The sequence below is a fragment of the Pristiophorus japonicus genome, chromosome 13 (assembly GCF_044704955.1).
Source record: "Pristiophorus japonicus isolate sPriJap1 chromosome 13, sPriJap1.hap1, whole genome shotgun sequence".
Classification (NCBI taxonomy): Eukaryota; Metazoa; Chordata; class Chondrichthyes; family Pristiophoridae; genus Pristiophorus; species Pristiophorus japonicus.
In genome coordinates this window covers 96468723-96487727 of record NC_091989.1, presented here as the reverse complement: position 1 = coordinate 96487727, position 19005 = coordinate 96468723, and the positions used below count along the sequence as shown (strand labels likewise).

Sequence of the window (19005 nt, the reverse complement as noted above, 5' to 3'; positions counted from 1 at the left end):
GAAGTACGCTGATGGTACCATTGCTGTGGGTGAGGCTAAATGTTGAACTCTTAATGTTGAAAGTACATTCAAGCCCTATTGCTAAGGTTTAGTTGGGATCTTTCACTGGGCTTTACGTAATCTTCCATTAACACTTAGTTACTGTTTGGCAAAAACATTCTTCACTGTATGCCCAAAGCGGGAACCCTTTGCTGGTTGTGTGAGCAGCAAATATTAATGAAAGTAGACTGGGGAACTGGGGTCAGCAGAATTACAGACACAAGGTCCCTGACCTGAAACATCAACTCTGTTTCTCTCTCCACAGGTATTACCTGACCTACTGAGTATGTGCAGCCTTTTCTGTTGGTATTCCAGAATTACATGGCTCTCAGATAGCACAGGAGTTGTGTACAGGAAAATGGTGTTCAACACCTTCCCTGACCTCCCCTCCCACTGGTACTCTGCCCCTTCCCCTCCCCTCCCACTGATACTCTGCCCCTCCCCTCCCCTCCCCTCCCACTGGTACTCTGCCCCCTCCGCTCTCCTCCCACTGGTACTCTGCCCCTTCCCCTCCCCTCCCCTCCCCTCCCACTGGTACTCTGCCCCCTCCCCTCCCCTCCCACTGGTACTCTGCCCCCTCCCCTCCCCTCCCCTCCCCTCCCCTCCCCTCCCCTCCCCTCCCACTGGTACTCTGCCCCTTCCCCGACCTCCCCCTGGTACTCCAAGTCAGGCACTGCAACTGGAGAGCAGCGGAGAAAGGTGCTAGTTAATTCACATCGCTACCAATCGTAAATCATTTGGCGTGAAGCAACTGGTATTTGGTTAGCAAATTAGCCCTATAATTGCAATCTTTTCATATTTATTAGACTGCTTTGTTTTTGACGGCACTTGGGAAGACTTTTGATTTTGACTGGGTTTATTTTCCGTCCCCTCCTGAACATGTAGAATCTTTACTGACGTACTGTTACACAGGTGCCGGCTACCCTCTGCTACCATGGCCATGAGTGAGGCTGGACAGCGAGTGTTGGCAGGGTATCACAGGCAAGCTGATGTTCACATGCACACAGTGAGGCCACTTGTAGCCTAATTATTCCCAGCTAATTGCTACCTCACTGAGCACAGATAAGGGATCGAAGCCGAGGCCCTTCTGGCTGACTCAGTCAGGAGCACTCTCCCCTTTGAGTCAGAAGGTTGTGGGTCCAAATCCCACTCAGTGAAACAGTGATTACACTTTAAAAGTTCTTCATTGGTTGTGAAGCACTATACTAATGCAGGTCCTTGTTATTTTTATTCTTTGGGTAATGCCAGGGACCTCATTTTCATTTTGAAGTACGACCTATGTTAAAGAAAGACTTGGATTTACATAGCGCCTTTCACGACCACCGGACGTCTCAAAGCACTTTACAGCCAATGAGGTACTTTTGGAGAGTAGTCATTGTGGTATTGTGGGGGAGAAATCCAGGGGGCTTAAAGGGGGTAGAACTCATTGAAGACGTTTAGAAGGGAGTTATCTCACTGCACCGGTTTATTTTTTTATACAGAAGAATATCCTTTACAATCTCCAAGCAACATGTGCATCTCTTGAGTCTATCAGCGGTTTAGGACGGCGACAGAGTCCGTGCTTGGCTCTCAGCAATCTTGACGGCTCGACAGTTTCAAAGATGGTCATACAGAGCGTTGCGCTGCACCTGGCCCCCCACCTGGAGAAGCTCTCGCTGCGGGACAGCAACATCACCGAGACCTCCTTCATGGCTCTGATCCCGTCCTGCCGCAACCTGCGGGGGCTTGACATCGGCGGCTGCAACAGCCTTTTCATGCCCGGCACCTTACTGTCCAAGGAAGAGAGCAAAGCCAGGGTGGAGGAAGCCCTGGCTGACCTCCGCGAGCTCGACCTCTCCAACCTGCGCTACCTGTCCGACTCCACCTTCAACCGACTGGCTGGCTGCACCCCCGGGCTCCAAACGCTGTCGCTCGCCGGCTGCCACATCACCATCGAGTTTGATCCCTACCGTGGGACGCAGGCACGCAATTCCACCGCCGTGCTGTCACTGAACAACATCCTCCACTTTGTCAGCAGGCAGGCCGCCATGCTGAAGGGCTTGGACTTCAGCCGCACCGGCATCACGAACGAGGCCATGCGGTCGCTGGTCCAAGTGGCCGGGCTCCGTCTGGAGGGGCTGGTGCTCCAGCACTGTAAGGACTTCACCGATGACGCCGTCTGCGCCATCTGCGCCTGGCAGCCGGGGCTCGCCACCCTGGACCTCACCGGCTGCACCGAGCTGACCGGCAAGTCCGTGGAGGCCGTGGCCTCGAGTCTGCGGTGCCTGGAGCGCCTGTCCCTGGGCAAGGTCCGACGCATCACCGACCGCTCGCTGAGGGGCCTGGCCGCCATCCCCACCCTGCGGGCCCTCGACCTGTCCGAGTGTTACCAAATCAGCGGCGGTGAGCTGGTCAAGGGCTTGGCCTCACCGTGGGCCACGGTGGGTCTGGCGAGTCTCAACCTGAGCTGCTGCACCATGGTGAACGTAAGTCACTCCGCCAGCAGTACTCGCACTGCAGTGAGCCACAGAACAGCCCTGAAATTTCTAGCCGATACGGGATCAAATTCACCATCGTGTGGAGGTTGCGGGGAATATGGGACAGGAGTCGCTCTCTCCATGCGTTTTCAATCCCTTTCCTTTTAAAATACCAAGTTCCACCGGCGGTGGTGCTTTTTTTGTGCCACCACCTCCCCGTGTGGGCACCACCCAGAACTGACTGGTTGATATAGTTTGCTGGAAATCCCACCTCAATTATCCCCACTGCCAAGGATGCCTGCGTGATGCAGGACCAGAGGGGGCACCCACAGGGGTTATGAATGTACGAAAAATGACACAGGTTAAGACCATCCGGCCCATTGAGCCTGTCCCACACAACTGCTATACCTTGTGTATCACAACATATACACTGCACCCCACCCCAAATCATGTGGTCTCCTGAGAGGCAAAAAAACCTAGGCCAATTTGGAAAATAAATCTGCAAAATTCCTCTCCGACCCATCTAGGCGATGTAGGTGTTCTAAAAGACAGCTTCCTAACTGCACCCTGGCAGCACTGAGAAAGGTATGGGTGCTCTTGCACGCTATACAGATTACCGTGACACGACTGCTCCCCCCCCCCCTCCCCCCACACAAGGGATTTTGGACAGGCTGGGGAATCGCAGATGACAGGGCGGAAGGTTGACTCCACCCAGGAGGTCACCACGGGTATTTCCAGCTTTGTGTATTATACACACACAAACATTTCTCCCCTTCTCCACGTTGCAGTGGCATACAGCCCCTTGGGCACCAGCGGCCCTTTGGGGCCCCTCCTGCGCTTTAAAATAAATGGTTTGTTCTTGGAATGGCGGCAAGCTGTTTACCGCCCATGCCTCATTGCCATGTGACGGAATCCTGGCCATGTTTGCGATGGTACTGTGACTTTGGGTAGGGAGCAGGGAATGCCAAGATTTGTACCCAGCGGTAGATATATGTCCAAGTCTGGTCTATTTCTCTCTCCTCCCCACTCCATCCCAGTGACATTGAAGCAATAAATAACTGGTACTGACCACGATTGAACCTTGGGAGTGCCTGGAATTTCTATTTTAGCACCAACTTTCATTTTTCCAAAAATACAACTGAGTTTTGCATTCAGATAATCATCACCACCATAGGCAGTCCCTCGGAATCGAGGAAGACTTGCTTCCACTCTCAAAATGAGTCCTTAGGTGGCTGAACAGTCCAATACGAGAACCACAGTCCCTGTCACAGGTGGGACAGATAGTTGTTGAGGGAAGGGATGGGTGGGACAGGTTTGCCGCACACTCTTTCCGCTGCCTGCGCTTGATTTCTGCATGCTCTTGCGATGAGACTCGAGGTGCTCAGCGCCCTCCCAGATGCACTTCCTCCACTTAGGGCGGTCTTTGGCCAGGGACTCCCAGGTGTCAGTGGGGATGTTGCACTTTATCAGGGAGGCTTTGAGGGTGTCCTTGTAACATTTCCTCTTCCCACCTATAGCTCGTTTGCCGTGAAGGAGTTCCGAGTAGAGCGCTTGCTTTGGGAGTCTCATGTCTGGCATGCGAACAGTGTGGCCTGCCCAGCGGAGCTGATCAAGTGTGGTCAGTGCTTCAATGCTGGGGATGTTGGCCTGGTCGAGGACGCGAACGTTGGTGCATCTGTCTTCCCAGGGAATTTGTAGGATTGCGGAGATATCGTTGGTGGTATTTCTCTAGTGTCTGCTCTATATGGTCCATGTCTCTGAGTCATACAGGAGGGCGGGTATTACTACAGCCCTGTAGACCATGAGTTTGGTGGCAGATTTGAGGGCCTGGTCTTCAAACACTCTTTTCCTCAGGCGGCTGCCGCACTGGAGGTGGTGTTGAATCTCATCGTCAATGTCTGCTCTTGTTGATAGGAGGCTCCCGAGGTATGGGAAATGGTCCAGATAATACATTAAAATGGCAGGGTTGAATTCTAGTCAAGCTGCAAATGAGCAACAGTGATTGCAAATCTCATTGAGCTCTCGCTGGCATTAGTTCTGTAATGTTGCTCACTCTCGCATTGGGTTAAACTCCGCAGGACAGCTGTGTGTTCTCCATGGCGAGGATCCTGGGTGAGAGCCTGCGGGAGCTGGATCTCACCTCCTGCATCTACATCACTGACATCAGCGTCCACGACATCGCCAACTACCTCAGGAGTCTGACGGCGCTGCGGCTTGGCTGGTGTAAGGAGATCACCGACTGGGGGCTGCTGGGAATGAGCGCGCCCAGCGACAACTGCCGGCCCAGCAGGAAGCAGGTCTGCTCTTTGTTCCTTGTTAACCTACTGCTGGCCCCTTGGTGGGAGAGCCAGGCTTCATGTGAGAACTTTGAAAGGCTAGCAGCCATGTCTGGCAAGGTGGAGGCTGCTTCTTGAATATTAGAAAGAAAGACTTGCATTTATAATAGCGCCTTTCATGACCACCGGACGTCTCAAAGCGCTTTACAGCCAATGAAGTATTTTTGGAGTGTAGTCAATGTTGTAATATGGAAAACACGGCAGGCAATTTGTGCACAGCAAGCTCCCACAAACAGCACTGTGATAATGATCAGATAATCTGTTTTTGTTATGTTGATTGAGGGATAAATATTGGCTAGGACACCGGGGATAACTCCCCAGCACTATGGGATCTTTTACGTCCACCTGAGAGAGCAGACGGGGCCTCGGTTTAACGTCTCATCCGAAAGACGGCACCTCCGACAGTGCGGCACTCCCTCAGCACTGCACTGGAGTGTCGGCCTAGATTTACGTGCTCAAATCCCTGGAGTGGGACTCGAACCCACAACTTTCTGACTCGGGCAAGAGTGCTACCCACTGAGCCCCGGCTAACACTTGTGCAATAAGCATCCACTTGTCCCTTCGCTGAAGACTTTCCAAGCGTTCTGTCTTGTGCTGTCAGTTTGTAGATGTTCTAATTTCGATCCCCTTTTCCCCCCAAGCTTCTCCTGCTCCCCAATATATTCCTTTCTTAAAATAAAAAGCATGGAGTGAAGAAAGGCCTCTTGTAAAACTGAAAGCTAACCAGGAACATTGTTAATCCAAAGATCAGACATCTGAATTGATAATCAATACTTTGAACATCCACCTTGTCCAAACAGTGAAATGTTGAAGTTTAAATACTTAATTCCACCATGCACAGTAAGGATAAGATAAAGATGTACTTGCGATCTTTCATTTAGACTAGGTTTGTGAAACCCAAGACGGTAGAGTTCCTTTTCTACTCCTTTTATTAACTTTACACACATCATTTTGATTGTGGGTTTAAGTGGGTACACAGCTTAAGGGCTTTGAGCTCCAGTATCTGTGTAATGATTCTTTGAACTTTACTTCCTGGGCCATAGCTGGTTTAGGACTGATACTCATTCATAAAACGAATAAATCTGTAACCGTTCCTGAAATCTAACCCTGTAATGACCCTTGGGGATGTGAGGGAGTGGTCAGCAGAGCCCGAGATGAACTACACATATTCTACACTGTGACAAGCAATCACCTACAAAGCTGACCCGCTTCCAACCCTGGATAGACCTGTCATTGAATCGATATTCTCTGGCTGCAGAATTTCCCTCGATTTGCTGCAGGATTATAGAGCTCTAGATTATGTAGCGATTTGAGAATGTTATTAGAAGGAGTAATAGTGGTTAGAATGTAGAATTCACACCACAAGGAGTGGTTGAGGCGAATATACAGATATATTTAAAAGGGAAATAAATACAGGCAGGAGGGAGAAAGGAATAGGATATGCTGATAGAGTGCGATGAAAGAGGATGGGAGGAGTACGTGTGGAGCATAAACACCGGCACGAACCTGTTGGGCCAAATGGCCTGCTTCTGTGCTGTAAATACTGTGTAATACTATGTAATTGTAACGTGTTCAAGTGTGCTGATCGAATGAAATGTAAGGTGACTGTCTAACATATTACTTTTTCCCCCCTTTCCAGGGCGATAATGAGCCAAAGTTTAGCAGGACCTTTGGCAACATGGGATTTTTTGCTCCTCCCAAGTATCTGGACGATAAGCCCCGGATCGTAACCGTATCTGACATGGCGGCCTCCAAGGAGAAAGGAACTTCACTCAGTGCGTTGACGTGTCTTAAGGAGCTCAGTCTGACTGCCTGTACCAAACTGACAGACACCAGTATAACCAAGGTATTCCATGCAGGGACTGTTGAGGCTGCAGTGTATAACTGTGTAGGCCGTACACTGGAGAATGGAATAGAGTTGATTAAAACACAATATAATAACTACCTAGAAGCATAATCAGGGGATCTTGCAGCACAGGAGGCCGTTCGGGGGAGGAACGGGGAGAATGGAGGGGGGAGGAGGAAAGGGGAATGAGGAGAATGGAGGGGGGGGAGGAGGAATGGGAAGAATGGAGGGGGGAGGAGGAAAGGGGAATGGAGGGAGGGGGAAGAGGAACGGGGGGAATGGAGGGGGGGGAGGAGGAACGGGGAGAATGGAAGGGGGGAGGAGGAATGGAGGGGGAAAGGAGGAACGGAGGGAAGGGAGGGGAGGAGGAACGGGAGGAATGGGGGAATGGAGGGGGGAGGAGGAAAGGGGAATGGAGGGAGGGGAGGAGGAACGGGGGGAATGGAGGGGGGAGGAGGAACGGGGGAGAACGGGGGCAGCAGGTTGCAGTGCTTCAGGATAGTGCAGTGCGGAGAATGACAGCATTGACATGCACACCATGACTAGCACAAAATAATCCAATAAATAAGCTTAAAGACAAAAATGCTTCTATTTTATCACAATTGCCAGGTGACCTTTGTACATTTAGCAAGTAGCAGGAGTATCCTGAACATGCACCTCATCTCCAGTTGATGCATGCCCTGGGAAAGGCTGGGAAAGTAAATAACTTGGGGTGGGACAGAGGATGTGTATCTTTAACCAAAAGAAGGAATTTAGTCTGGCCTGGCGAGACCTGTTTTCGAATTGCTTCTGCAGGAAATCCGTTTTGAGGAGCTAAAGACCTTATCGCTGAGCATGGTCCGCAATATAACGGACGAGAGCATCGCCTCCATCGCAATGCACTGCCGCAGCCTGGAGAGACTTTTCCTCAGCCACTGCAGCCAACTGACTGACCACGGGATGATTGCTGCCATGCGCTACATGAAGAGGCTGACCCATCTCGATATCTCCTGCTGTGATAAGATCACTGACCAGTAAGTAACTCGCTTTAAAACAAAAAGGATTTGTGACTCTGCCGTATCCGAGGTGAGATTTGCCTCCAGTTATGTTGTATTCTTGATTACTTAAAAATATTTGTGGGAATAGCTCCCCAGTGGGTGTATAGAGAGTACTGAGTGCATGTTTAAACTCCCCAGTTTTATCTAAGGAAGAATATACTTGCCTTGGAAGGGGTACAACGAAGGTTCACTGGATTGGTTCCTGGGATGGATGAGAGGGCTGGCTTAAGATGAGAGATTGTGTAGAGTGGGCCCGTACTCTCTGGAGTTTAGAAGAATGAGAGGTGATCTCATTGAAACATACAAGATTCTGAAAGGGATTGATAGGGTAGATGCTGAGAGGTTGTTTTTCCTGGCTGGAGTGGCTAGAACTAAGGGGCATAGTCTCAGGATAAGTAAGCCATTTAAGACCGAGATGAGCAGGAATTTCTTCACTCAGAGGGTTGTGAATCTTTGGAATTCTCTTCCCAAGAGGGCTGAGATAGATAGATTTTTGGAGTCTAGCGGAATCGAGGGACATGGAGATCGGGCGGGAAAGTGGATGATCAGTCATGATATTAAATGGCGGAGCAGGCTCGAGGGGCCGTATGGTCTACTCCTGCTCCTATTTCTTACGTAACCTAGTGTACAAAGGCAGAAGGTTGTGGGTTCAATTCCAGAGACTTGAGCACATAATCCAGGCTGACACCCCAGAGAGTCTGGGGGCGAAAGTGGAAATCAAAGGCTGCCTGATCTATACACATGCATTGCTACCAGGGGTCACTGGACAGCGATTGAGGGCAGGATACTTAGCTTTTCATTTCCTTCCCCTTTTCACCTGCCTACTTCTACTCATGGAGACCCAAGCTAGGGGCCATCAATATAAGATAGTTGCTAATAAATCCAATCAGGAGAAACGTCTTTACTCAGCATGGTGAGAATGTGAACTTGCTACGACATGGAGTGGTTGAGACGAATAGCGTAGATGCATGTAAGGGGAAGCTCGATAAGCACATGAGGGAGAAAGGACTAGGAGGATATGTTGATATCGTGAGAGGAAGTAGGGTGAGAATTGAAATAGGGAGTCGAGGGTTATGGGGAGCGGGCAGGGAAGTGGAGTTGAGGCTAAGATCAGATCAGCCATGATCTCATTGAGTGGTGGAGCAGGCTCGAGGGGCCGTATGGCCTACTCCTGCTCCTATTTCTTATGTTCTTAATTGGCTGGTGTGAAGTGTAATCAGCAGCACAGACCAGTTGAGCCGAATGCCCTGTTTCTGTGCTTTGGATTGGATGTAATGGATTGTTATTCCTCCATCACGCTGTTTGTCCTCCCCAGGGCGCTGGAGGTCCTCTCCCAGGAGTGCAAGTGGCTGAAGAGCCTGGACGTCTCCATGTGCAGCGGGCTGACGATCGCGGGCATCAAGCGAATCCAGCTGCTGCATCCCACGCTCACCAGCATCCAGGCGCGATACCTGGGCGGAGCTGACCTGTCCCTCACTCTGTGAGCGAGGACTGGAGGACGCGTTAAACGTGGAGCTGGAGGAGGTCGCAGCTCGCAAATCCCCGTGCCGCCAAAACCGGGCTTTGAAACACTGACTGAGTGCTGTGGCCCGTCAGCAAAGTCTGACTTGCCTTTAGTAACGCAAGGCTCGACTTTCAGCTCTGAATTGTTACCACTGACACAGCTGATGTATGTTAAACTAACTGCAGTAATACTTCAGTCGAGTGAGATGACGGAATGTGTGGAGCAGGAACAGCAGCCGAGACCGCTTGGGCCCAATGGCCTATTTCAGCGCTGTAAATTCGCTGTAATTCTATTTCAAGGCAGACTTCTCGGCTCCGCAGTGTAGCTTACAGTCAGTACGCAAAATCAATGAGTTGCACTAATGGGGGTTTTCTTCTGTCCTGAAGATATACACTGTGACCAGGCTTGACTGTGTCAGATACTCTGTGTGAAGGAGTCCTTTTCATATCTCTCTCATTGCACCGAGAAGCGATTGGATTCCCTGCCTTGTAATCACTCCCAAGTACCTTTTCTTACTCTGCTCTCCAATTTTCTTCCTATCCGTCCCGAATGTATTGAGTTCATAACCGGGCTTACAGTGCCGTGTGTGGTTCCACACCGGGGTACAGTGCCACTTGTGGGTCCATATATCAGTCCCAATGATGAATGGCGACTGGCTATTTGACTGTGGAGAGCGTCCCGAACCTGCCCAAGGCTGCCGCTGCCTGACCTATAACTATACACATGCACTGCTCCCAGGGACCACAGGATAGTGATCGAGGGCAGGATTCCTAGCGCTTCATTTTCTCCATTTTTCTTTCTCCCTCGTTCCCTTCCTCACCCCCGGGACAATACGACCTTCGTATTCAAGTTCCATTTATTCACTCTAGAAAACAGCTGACCTCGCCATGATCACTGCCAAATCCATTACTCCTGACTGCTCTTTCACTCATAGTTTTCCTTCCTCTTTTACATTTCTCGTTGGATGAATGGCGAATGGCAGCAGGGTTGCAGCTCCTGGTGGACCTCTGCCCTGCCACACATCACCGTCTCCAGCAGAGGTGCTGCCCCCCTGCCACACATCATCATCTCCAGCAGAGGTGGTGAAAGGGGACAAAAACAGAAGGAGAATTAGTTTTTAAAAGCCCAGGAAAGGTTTTTCTTTTGCAAAATATAAAGCTCTATTGCTGAACTCATGCATTGCATCTCCAAAACCGCCTGCCCCTAAAGCTGTGTGTGTATAAATCCCATCCCACCCGCACTGCAGTATCTGATGGAACATCTCCGTGCTATGACGGGCAGCTCTTCCCCTTACTAAAAGATACTGTTAGTTTGAGATGATAAGCAACCACTTCAAGGCATCTCTGAGATTAAAGCCAATTTGTTGCCCCCTCCCATGGCCCAGTTGATAAAGGAAGCGTGTGTCTAAGTTGTACAGACTAAGATTCAATTTGCATCCTCTGAGTGTGATCTCCGCTGGGGCAGGGTTAGGATTTTACAATTGGCCTCAGCGTATAGAGACATAGAAACATAGAAAATAGGTGCCGAAGTAGGCCATTTGACCCTTCGAGCCTGCACCACCATTCAATATGATCATGGCTGATCATGCAACTTCAGTACCCCATTCCTGCTTTTTCTCCATATCCCTTGATCCCTTTAGCCGTAAGGGCCACATCTAACTCCCTTTTGAATATATCGACTGAATTGGCCTCAACAACTTTCTGTGGTAGAGAATTCTACAGGATCACAATTTTCTGAGTGAAGAAGTTTCTCCTCATCTCAGTCCTAAATGGCTTACCCCTTATCCTTAGACTGTGACCCCTGGTTCTGGACTTCCCCAACATCGGGAACATTCTTCCTGCATCTAACCTATCCAATCCCGTCTGAATTTTATATGTTTCTCTGAGATCCCCTCTCATTCTTCTAAATTCCAGTGAATATAAGCCTAGTCGATCCAGTCTTTCTTCATATGTCAGTCCTGCCATCCCGGGAATCAGTCTGGTGAACCTTCACTGCACTCCCTCAATAGCAAGAATGTCCTTCCTCAGATTAGACGACCAAAACTGTACATAATATTCCAGGTGAGGCCTCACCAAGGCCCTGTACAACTGCAGTAACACCTCCCTGCTCCTATACTCAAATCCTCTAGCTATGAAGGCCAACATGCCATTTGCCGCCTTCACCGCCTGCTGTACATGCATGCCAACTTTCAGTGACTCAGGTCTTGTTGCACCTCCCCTTTTTCTAATCTGTCATCACTCAGATAATATTCTGACTTCCTGTATTTGCCACCAAAGTGGATAACCTCACATTTATCCACATTATACTGAATCTGCCATGCATTTGCCCACTCACCTAACCTGTCCAAGTCACCCTGCAGCCTCTTAGCATCTTCCGCACAGCTCACCCAGATTAGTGTCATCTGCAAACTTGGAGATATTACATTCAATTCCTTCGTCTAAATCATTAATGTATATTGTAAACAGCTGAGGTCCCAGCACTGAACCTTGCAGCACCCCACTAGTCACTGCCTGCCATTCTGAAAAGGACCCGTTTATTCCTACTGTTTGCTTCCTGTCTGCCAACGAGTTCTCTATCCACGTCAATACATTACCCCCAATACCATGTGCTTTAATTTTGCACACTAATCTCTTGTGTGGGACCTTGTCAAAAGACTTTTGAAAGTCCAAATATACCACATCCACTGGTTCTCCCCTGTCCACTCTACTAGTTACATCCTCAAAAAGTTCCAGAAGATTTGTCAAGCATGATTTCCCTTTCATAAATCCATGCTGATTTGGACCGATCCTGTCACTGTTTTCCAAATGCGCTCCTATTACATCTTTAATAATTGATTCCAACATTTTCCGCACTATCGATGTCAGGCTAACCGGTCTATAATTACCTGTTTTCTCTCTCCCTCCTTTTTTAAAAAGTGGGGTTACATTAGCTACCCTCCAATTCATAGGAACTGATTCAGAGTCTATAGAATGTTGGAAAATGACCACGAATGCATTCACTATTTCTAGGGCCACTTCTTTAACTGGAATGCCGACTATCAGGCCCTGGGGATTTATCGGCCTTCAATCCCATCAATTTCCCAAACACAATTTCCTGACTAATAAGGATTTCCTTCAGTTCCTCCTTCTCACTAGACCCTCGATCCCCTAGTATTTCTGGAAGATTATTTGTGTCTTAGTGAAGACAGAACCAAAGTATTTGTTCAATTGGTCTGCCATTTTCTTTGTTCCCCATTATAAATTCGCCTGATTCTGACTGCAAGGGACCTACATTTGTCTTCACTAATCTTTTTCTCTTCACATATCTATAGAAGTTTTTGCAGTCAGTTTTTATGTTCCCTGCAAGCTTACTCTTGTACTCTATTTCCCCCTCCTAATTAAACCTTTAGTCCTCATCTACTGAATTCTAAATTTCTCCCAGACCTCAGGCTTGCTGCTTTTTCTGGCCAATGTATATGCCTCTTCCTTGGATTTAACACTATCCCTAATTTCCCTTGTTAGCCACGGTTGAGCCATCTTCCCCGTTTTATTTTTATGCCAGACAGGGATGTACAATTGTTGAAGTTCATCCATGTGATCTTTAAATGTCTGCCATTGCCTATCCACTGTCAACCCTTTCAGTATCATTTGCCTGTCTATTCTAGCCAATTCACATCTCATACTATCGAAGTTACCTTTCTTTAAGTTCAGGACCCTAGTCTCTGAATTAACTGTGTCACTCTCCATCTTAATGAAGAATTCTACCATGTTATGGTCACTCTTCCCCAAGGGAATATGTAGCCAGAGTTTCTGATTGCTGAACAGTCAGCCCCTCTATGTTGGGTGAGGAAAGGGATTTTCCATAATGCCACATGCAGTCAAATATCCGACTAACTGGCTTGCCTTACATGGAGAATAACCACAGAAGGAGGTACTGGAGGGCAAGAGGCAGCCGGGAGCTACAGCCCACAGGAGTCATTGTTGATGAAAAACTATTTAATATCAGCTGTTTTCTAAATACAACCATTGGTACAAATTGACATCCTTTTTAGTGTCACATTTTTAGACTGTAGTTCCATCCCAGGTCACTGCTATCCCATGGTTACTGACAGAGGGGCTGGCCTCCTGCTGCTGCTGCTAGGTGTACTGTATGTATTCCGCTTTGCACTATCAAATCTGTTAGCAGCTAGATTTAGCAGGGACCAATTCCGTGCAAGGTCCCTGTTATTGAAATGGCGTTGCGTCCAACGGTCAAATCCCGCTGACGGAATTTGAATTTGATTTTTTTTAAAGTCTCGACTGTACCAATGAACTCGAAGATGGGGTTGCTTTTAAATTTTCGTTTGTTCTGGTGTAAATCCCGTTTTGCCCACAAGTCGCACAACGTAATAAACCTGTGCTATTTAAAATAAAGTTTATCGGCAGTGATTTGCAGCAGCATCTTGGCCTGTCTTACAGGGGACGAGACGCACTCAATCGCAGTTTTCTGTATTTGTAACAAACTCAAAGCTTGTAAGGTATCTTGGACAGCACCTCCCAAACCCCTGACCCCCACCACCGAGAAGCACAAAGGCAGCTGGTGCATGGTAATACCACCACCTCCAAGTTCCACTCCATCCCGGCTTGGAAATATTTTGGCCGTTCCTTCATCGTCGCTGGGTCAAAATCCTAGGCCTCCCTTCCTAACAGCACTGTGGGAGTACCTTCACCACTCAGACTGCAGCGGTTCAAGAAGGCGGCTCACCACCACCTTCTCAAGGGCAATTAGGGATGGGCAATAAATGCTGGCCTTGCCAGCGATGCTTCTATCCTGAGAATGAATTTTAAAAATTGGAAACGAACTGCAGGAAATGGTAGCTCAATGAAAGCCAGTGTATAACAAACTATACAAAGCAGCAGATCTCGGGTATAGTCAGGGCTCTACAACCGGCCTCAGTGTCCCTGAGTTAGGGGAAAAATGTCATCCAGGTTTCCTACTCCCGATCTCTTCCAGAGACAGCCTGTGCTGTTCCCAATTTTCAATCTTGCAGTCCCGGCGAAACCAAACTCGGCCTGTGCCACATGTCCTCAGTCCCATGCTGTGAGTGTCACTACACCGCACCGGGATCCCCAGAAGCTGGGAACCCTCAAGTGCCACGGTGGGTAATGAACAGTCTCTCAGCTGAGACGAATAAGTGAATGCCTACCCTACTGTGCAGCAGATGAACTGTCTCCAGGGTGAATGCGCTGCTGTGTCAGCAGGTAGGATGACTGAGTTAAATCCTTTCCAGTAATTGAATGGACTCTCTTCGGTGGGAACGCTGCAGATCGGATAACAGGATGACGGGTAGGAGGTTTAGAGGGGATTTGAGGAGAAATGTCTTCACCCAGAGGGTGGCGAGGGTCTGGAACTCACTGCCTGAAAGGGTGGTAGAAGCAGCAACCCTCACCACATTTTAAAAGTACTTGGATCAAGAGCTGGAAAGTGGGATAAGGCTGGATAGCTGTCCTGCATGTGCTGTAAATTTCTCTGATAAATCCCATCTATTTCCCTAAAGCACGTTGCAAGTGAACGGCCTCTTCTCCAAGTGTGTTTGCAAGTTGTGCAACCCAGCGAGGCCGTGCCGACATCTAAAGGAGGCGAACGAGCGGCCAGAATTGGAGGAGCGCAGTGATCTCGGAGGGTTTAGAGCTGGAAGGATTGCAGAATAAGGGAGGGGCGAGTGCATGATGAGGTTTGAACACACTGATGAGAATTTTAAGTACAAAGTTTTGCCAGTGTAGGTCAGCAACCATGGGGGTGATGGGTTCCTCTCGCATGTCTAAGTTTGCTGTCTGGAGGGTTTGGGGCACACGGTGTTGAACAGTGTGCCTACACCTACACCATCACTATACACGTTCTCACTACTGTGACTGATGCTTCTGCTCTCATTGTTGTGCAATGGAGGAGTGCAGCCCAAATTTCATTGAGGTACTGCAACTTATTTTATGGCTAGTTAGATCTTAATGTATGCCTTTCGGTTCATTGCAGAAGGCTGTTGAGTTTCTCGAAGAAACTGAGACCATAATGCATGGAGCATCTTAACAGTGGGTCCTAGTCATCCTTTCAAAGCTGTAACTATCTCTGCTCACTCGTCAGTTTTGGTTCTTTTCCTTGTTAAGTAATTTCCATAAGCTCATCTTCAAAGGTGAGAGGTCATTCTTTTGCTTCGTGACATTACTGATTACATTACAGTAGCAACACCAACAACTTGTATTTATACAGCACCTTGACCTTTAACGTAGTGAAATGTCCTAAGGTGCTTCACAGGAGTATTATGAGACAAAATATTTGACACCCAGCCACAAGGAGAAATTAGGGCAGGTGACCAACAGCTTGGTCAAAGAGGTAGGTTTTAAGGAGTGTCTTAAAGGAGGTGGAGAGATTTAGGCAGTGAGTTCCAGAGCTTGGGCGGCAACAGAAGGCACGGCCACCTATGGTTGAGTGATTATAATCGGGGATGCTCAAGAGAACAGAATTAGAGGAGCGTAGACATCTCGGCAGTGGTGGTGGGTGGGTGGGTGGGTGGGGGCTGGGATTTGTGGGACTGGAGGAGATTACAGAGATAAAGAAGGGTGAAGCCATGGAGGGATTTGAAAACAAGGATGAGAATTTTGAAATCGAGGCCTCACTTAACCGGAAGCCAATGAGGTCAGTGAGAACATGGATGAAGGGTGAGCGGGACTTGGTGCGAGTTAGGACACAGACTGCTGAGTTTTGGATCATGTCTAGGTTATGTAGGGTAGAATGTGGAAGGCCAGCCAGGAGTGTGTTGGAATAGTCAAGTCTAGAGGTAACAAAGGCATGGATCATCAATAGTAACAGTATTAATCTAGCAGTAAGGCGGTGATTGGGGAAAGAAGGTGTGAAAGAGGGGGAACAAACCCTCAGCTGGTAGCCACTTGCCCCACCACCTTGTATTTCATTCGCTTGTCTTTGTCCTGGATTTCTTGGTTGCCTCCTCGAAGGGAACAAGCGGATCGAGTTGGAGGAGGCAATTTGCCTTGTTTGATCTGGTGGACATTTTCGTCTCGCTCTCACAATACAAAGGGGGTTCTGATTCTCGTCCTCCCTTCATCCCATAGCCAAGTGCAACGTCTGAAGAGGTGAACATACCTGGGTTCAACTCCTGTACATGCAGCTGGCACGTCGATTGGCCATGGATTTGTTCTGGGGAGGGATTTCTTGTGCTGCTGCCCGCCTTAAAGACACAGTGGATTGTTTTATCCGGCTGGGTGGATCAGGAAGGGTGTTTCTTCTCCTTGTGTCTGGCTGTACTTGCTAGGGAATTGCCCCTCCCTTGGGAGAGTTGGATCTCCTGTCTATCAGCACCATTGTAAGAAGCAGGAGAGCGATAGCAGTGAGATACCGCTGCAGGAAGTGGAAGCAGAGGCACGAGGTGCTCTCTCCTCATGGTAAGGTCTTGCCGAAGGCGACAGGATCAGTATCAGTGTCATTGCATGCAGGTATATTTACTGTAGTGCCAAAAAAAATTCAACAACCTCACCAGGTTAAGCAAGGTAGGCATCCAGCTCAGACATCATTGCACGCAAGTATTCGATTGAGCTTGCTGGAGGGCAAATGTTGGTAAGATGACTCAGAAGAGGCTACCTGTCTTCACCTATTGTGTCATTATCCTAAAGTATACCCTGGGGGGCGGGGGGACAAATGAGAGTAATTACATGCACGAGATATGCCGCAAGTGATCAGGAAGGCCAATGGTTTCTTGGCCTTTATTGCAAAGGGAAGTCTTGGTACAGCTATATAAGGTATTGGTGAGGTCACACCTGGAATACTGCGTGCAGTTTTGGTTTCCATATTTATGAAAGGATATACTTGCTTTGGAGACAGTTCAGAGAAGGTTCACTAGGTTGATTCCGGAGATGAGGGGGTTGACTTTAGAGGCCCAACCTACTCAACCTTTCCTCATCTCATTGGAATTCAGAAGACTGAGAGGTGATCTTATCAAGACGTATAAGATTATGAGGGGGCTTGACAAGGTGGATGCAGAGAGGATGTTTCCACTGATGGGGGAGACTAGAACTAGGGGGCATAATCTTAGAATAAGGGGACGCCCATTTAAAACAGAGATGAGGAGAAATTTCTTCTGAGAGGGTTGTAAATCTGTGGAATTCGCTGCCTCAGAGAGCTGTGGAAGCCGGGACATTGAATAAATTTCAGACAGAAATAGACAGTTTCTTTAACAATAAGGGGTTATGGGGAGCGGGCGGGGAAGTGGACCTGAGTCCATGATCATATTGAATGGCGGAGCAGGCTCGAGGGGCCGTATGGCCTACTCCTGCTCCTATTTCTGATGTGACTCCGTGTGGAAATCCGTACAAAAGTAGCAGAGTGACATTTTATTATGAATTGAAAGCAAGAGCTGATGCAAGATCTATCGATGGCATTTTGTTCTGCGGCAGAAAAACCACACCCATTTTCTTACAAAACATGTTAACCTCTCTTTTTTAATATATATATATATATATATACACACAAAAAAACCCCAAAGCAGTAGTGTTGTCATAAATAAATTAACCAGTAGCGGGTACGCGCATTTGATCCAGTGTATGTTTGTCTCCCTGTTCTAGCCTACCCAGTGAGCTTTGGCAGGGTATTTGACCGCTGAAGGTGGCGTCTGCCACACGCACACACCAGGAGCGGTAACTGTAAGCGACATATTCCTGCCCCTAACACAACAGGACTGAGGCTGCTCTACGCTGCTTCAGCACACTGTTACACTGGGCGTCAACTCTATCCACTGACCCAACATGCAGTCAGTCCCACACAGGCCCAGGTACACGGCACACTCCAGGTCATCATTACTGCCGAACCATTTCAGTCCTGTGAACTCACTCGTTTCAGTTTACACCACAACAGGATAAATCCTGTACCAGCGCCTGACATACAGCACCCTGTCTGTAACCTAATGTTAACAGCTTCCGGCCAGCTAGTGTAAGGCCCCCTAGTTCCCTATAGCCCCCTCCCACCTACATCAGCTACTTGAACAAATTTACTTGGCAAGTGACAGAGCAACCCTGCTTTGAGTCAGAAGGTCGTGGGTTCAAGTCCCACTCCAGAGGCTTGAGCACATAAGCCAGGCTGACACTCCTGTGAACCGTTAAACCGAGGCCATCTGTACTCTCAGGTGGACGTAAAAAATCCCAGGCCGTTATTTTGAAGATGAGCAGGGGACTTCCTACGGGTGTCCTGGCCAATATTTATCTCTCAACCAACATCACTAAAACAGATAATCTGGTCATTTATCACATTGCTGAACAAATTGGCTGCTGCGTTTCCTACTTTACAACAGTGACTGCACTTCAAAAGTACTTCATTGGCTGTAAAGCATTTTGGGATGTCCTGAAGTCGTGAAAGGAGCTATATAAATGCATTACCTTGCACTCAAAGTAACCCTGCTACTCAGTGAGAACTCTGTTCAGCATACAGCATGTGCTACAAATAGTTCTATCATTTGATCCTTCTATAATATTTTACGAGGTTTTATCTCGTTGTAGGGGTGCAGCGCAGGTTCACCAGAATGAAACTGCGGCTTAGAGGGTTAAATTACAAGAACAGGTTGCATCGGGCTTGTATTCCCTGGACTATCGGAGATTGAGGGGTGAACTGATCGAGGTGTTTAAAATGTTTCGATAGGGGAAGATAGAAGGAGAGAAACGATTTCCTCTGGTGGGAGAGTCAAGAACAAGGGGGCATAATCTTAAAATTAATTCGGCCATTTAGGAGTGAGATCAGGGGGCATTTTTTTCCAAAGGATAGTGGAAATCTG

General features: G+C 48.4%; 1 protein-coding gene across 3 annotated transcripts in view; it reads left to right on the top strand.

Moving 5' to 3' along the window:
* fbxl9 (F-box and leucine rich repeat protein) overlaps positions 1-13590 on the top strand; it is a 50488-nt gene extending 36898 nt beyond the window's left edge. For 2 of the 3 annotated variants that reach the window (XM_070897772.1, XM_070897771.1), the window contains exons 4-8: positions 1521-2504; positions 4574-4792; positions 6471-6677; positions 7473-7690; positions 9030-13590. In XM_070897772.1, the coding sequence (XP_070753873.1) occupies positions 1521-2504; positions 4574-4792; positions 6471-6677; positions 7473-7690; positions 9030-9198 (1797 nt within the window). In that variant the 3' untranslated portion in view covers positions 9199-13590. The remainder of the gene's footprint in view (positions 1-1520; positions 2505-4573; positions 4793-6470; positions 6678-7472; positions 7691-9029) is intronic. The other variant, XM_070897773.1, reaches the window with a different exon arrangement.
* Positions 13591-19005: the final 5415 nt, after the last annotated feature.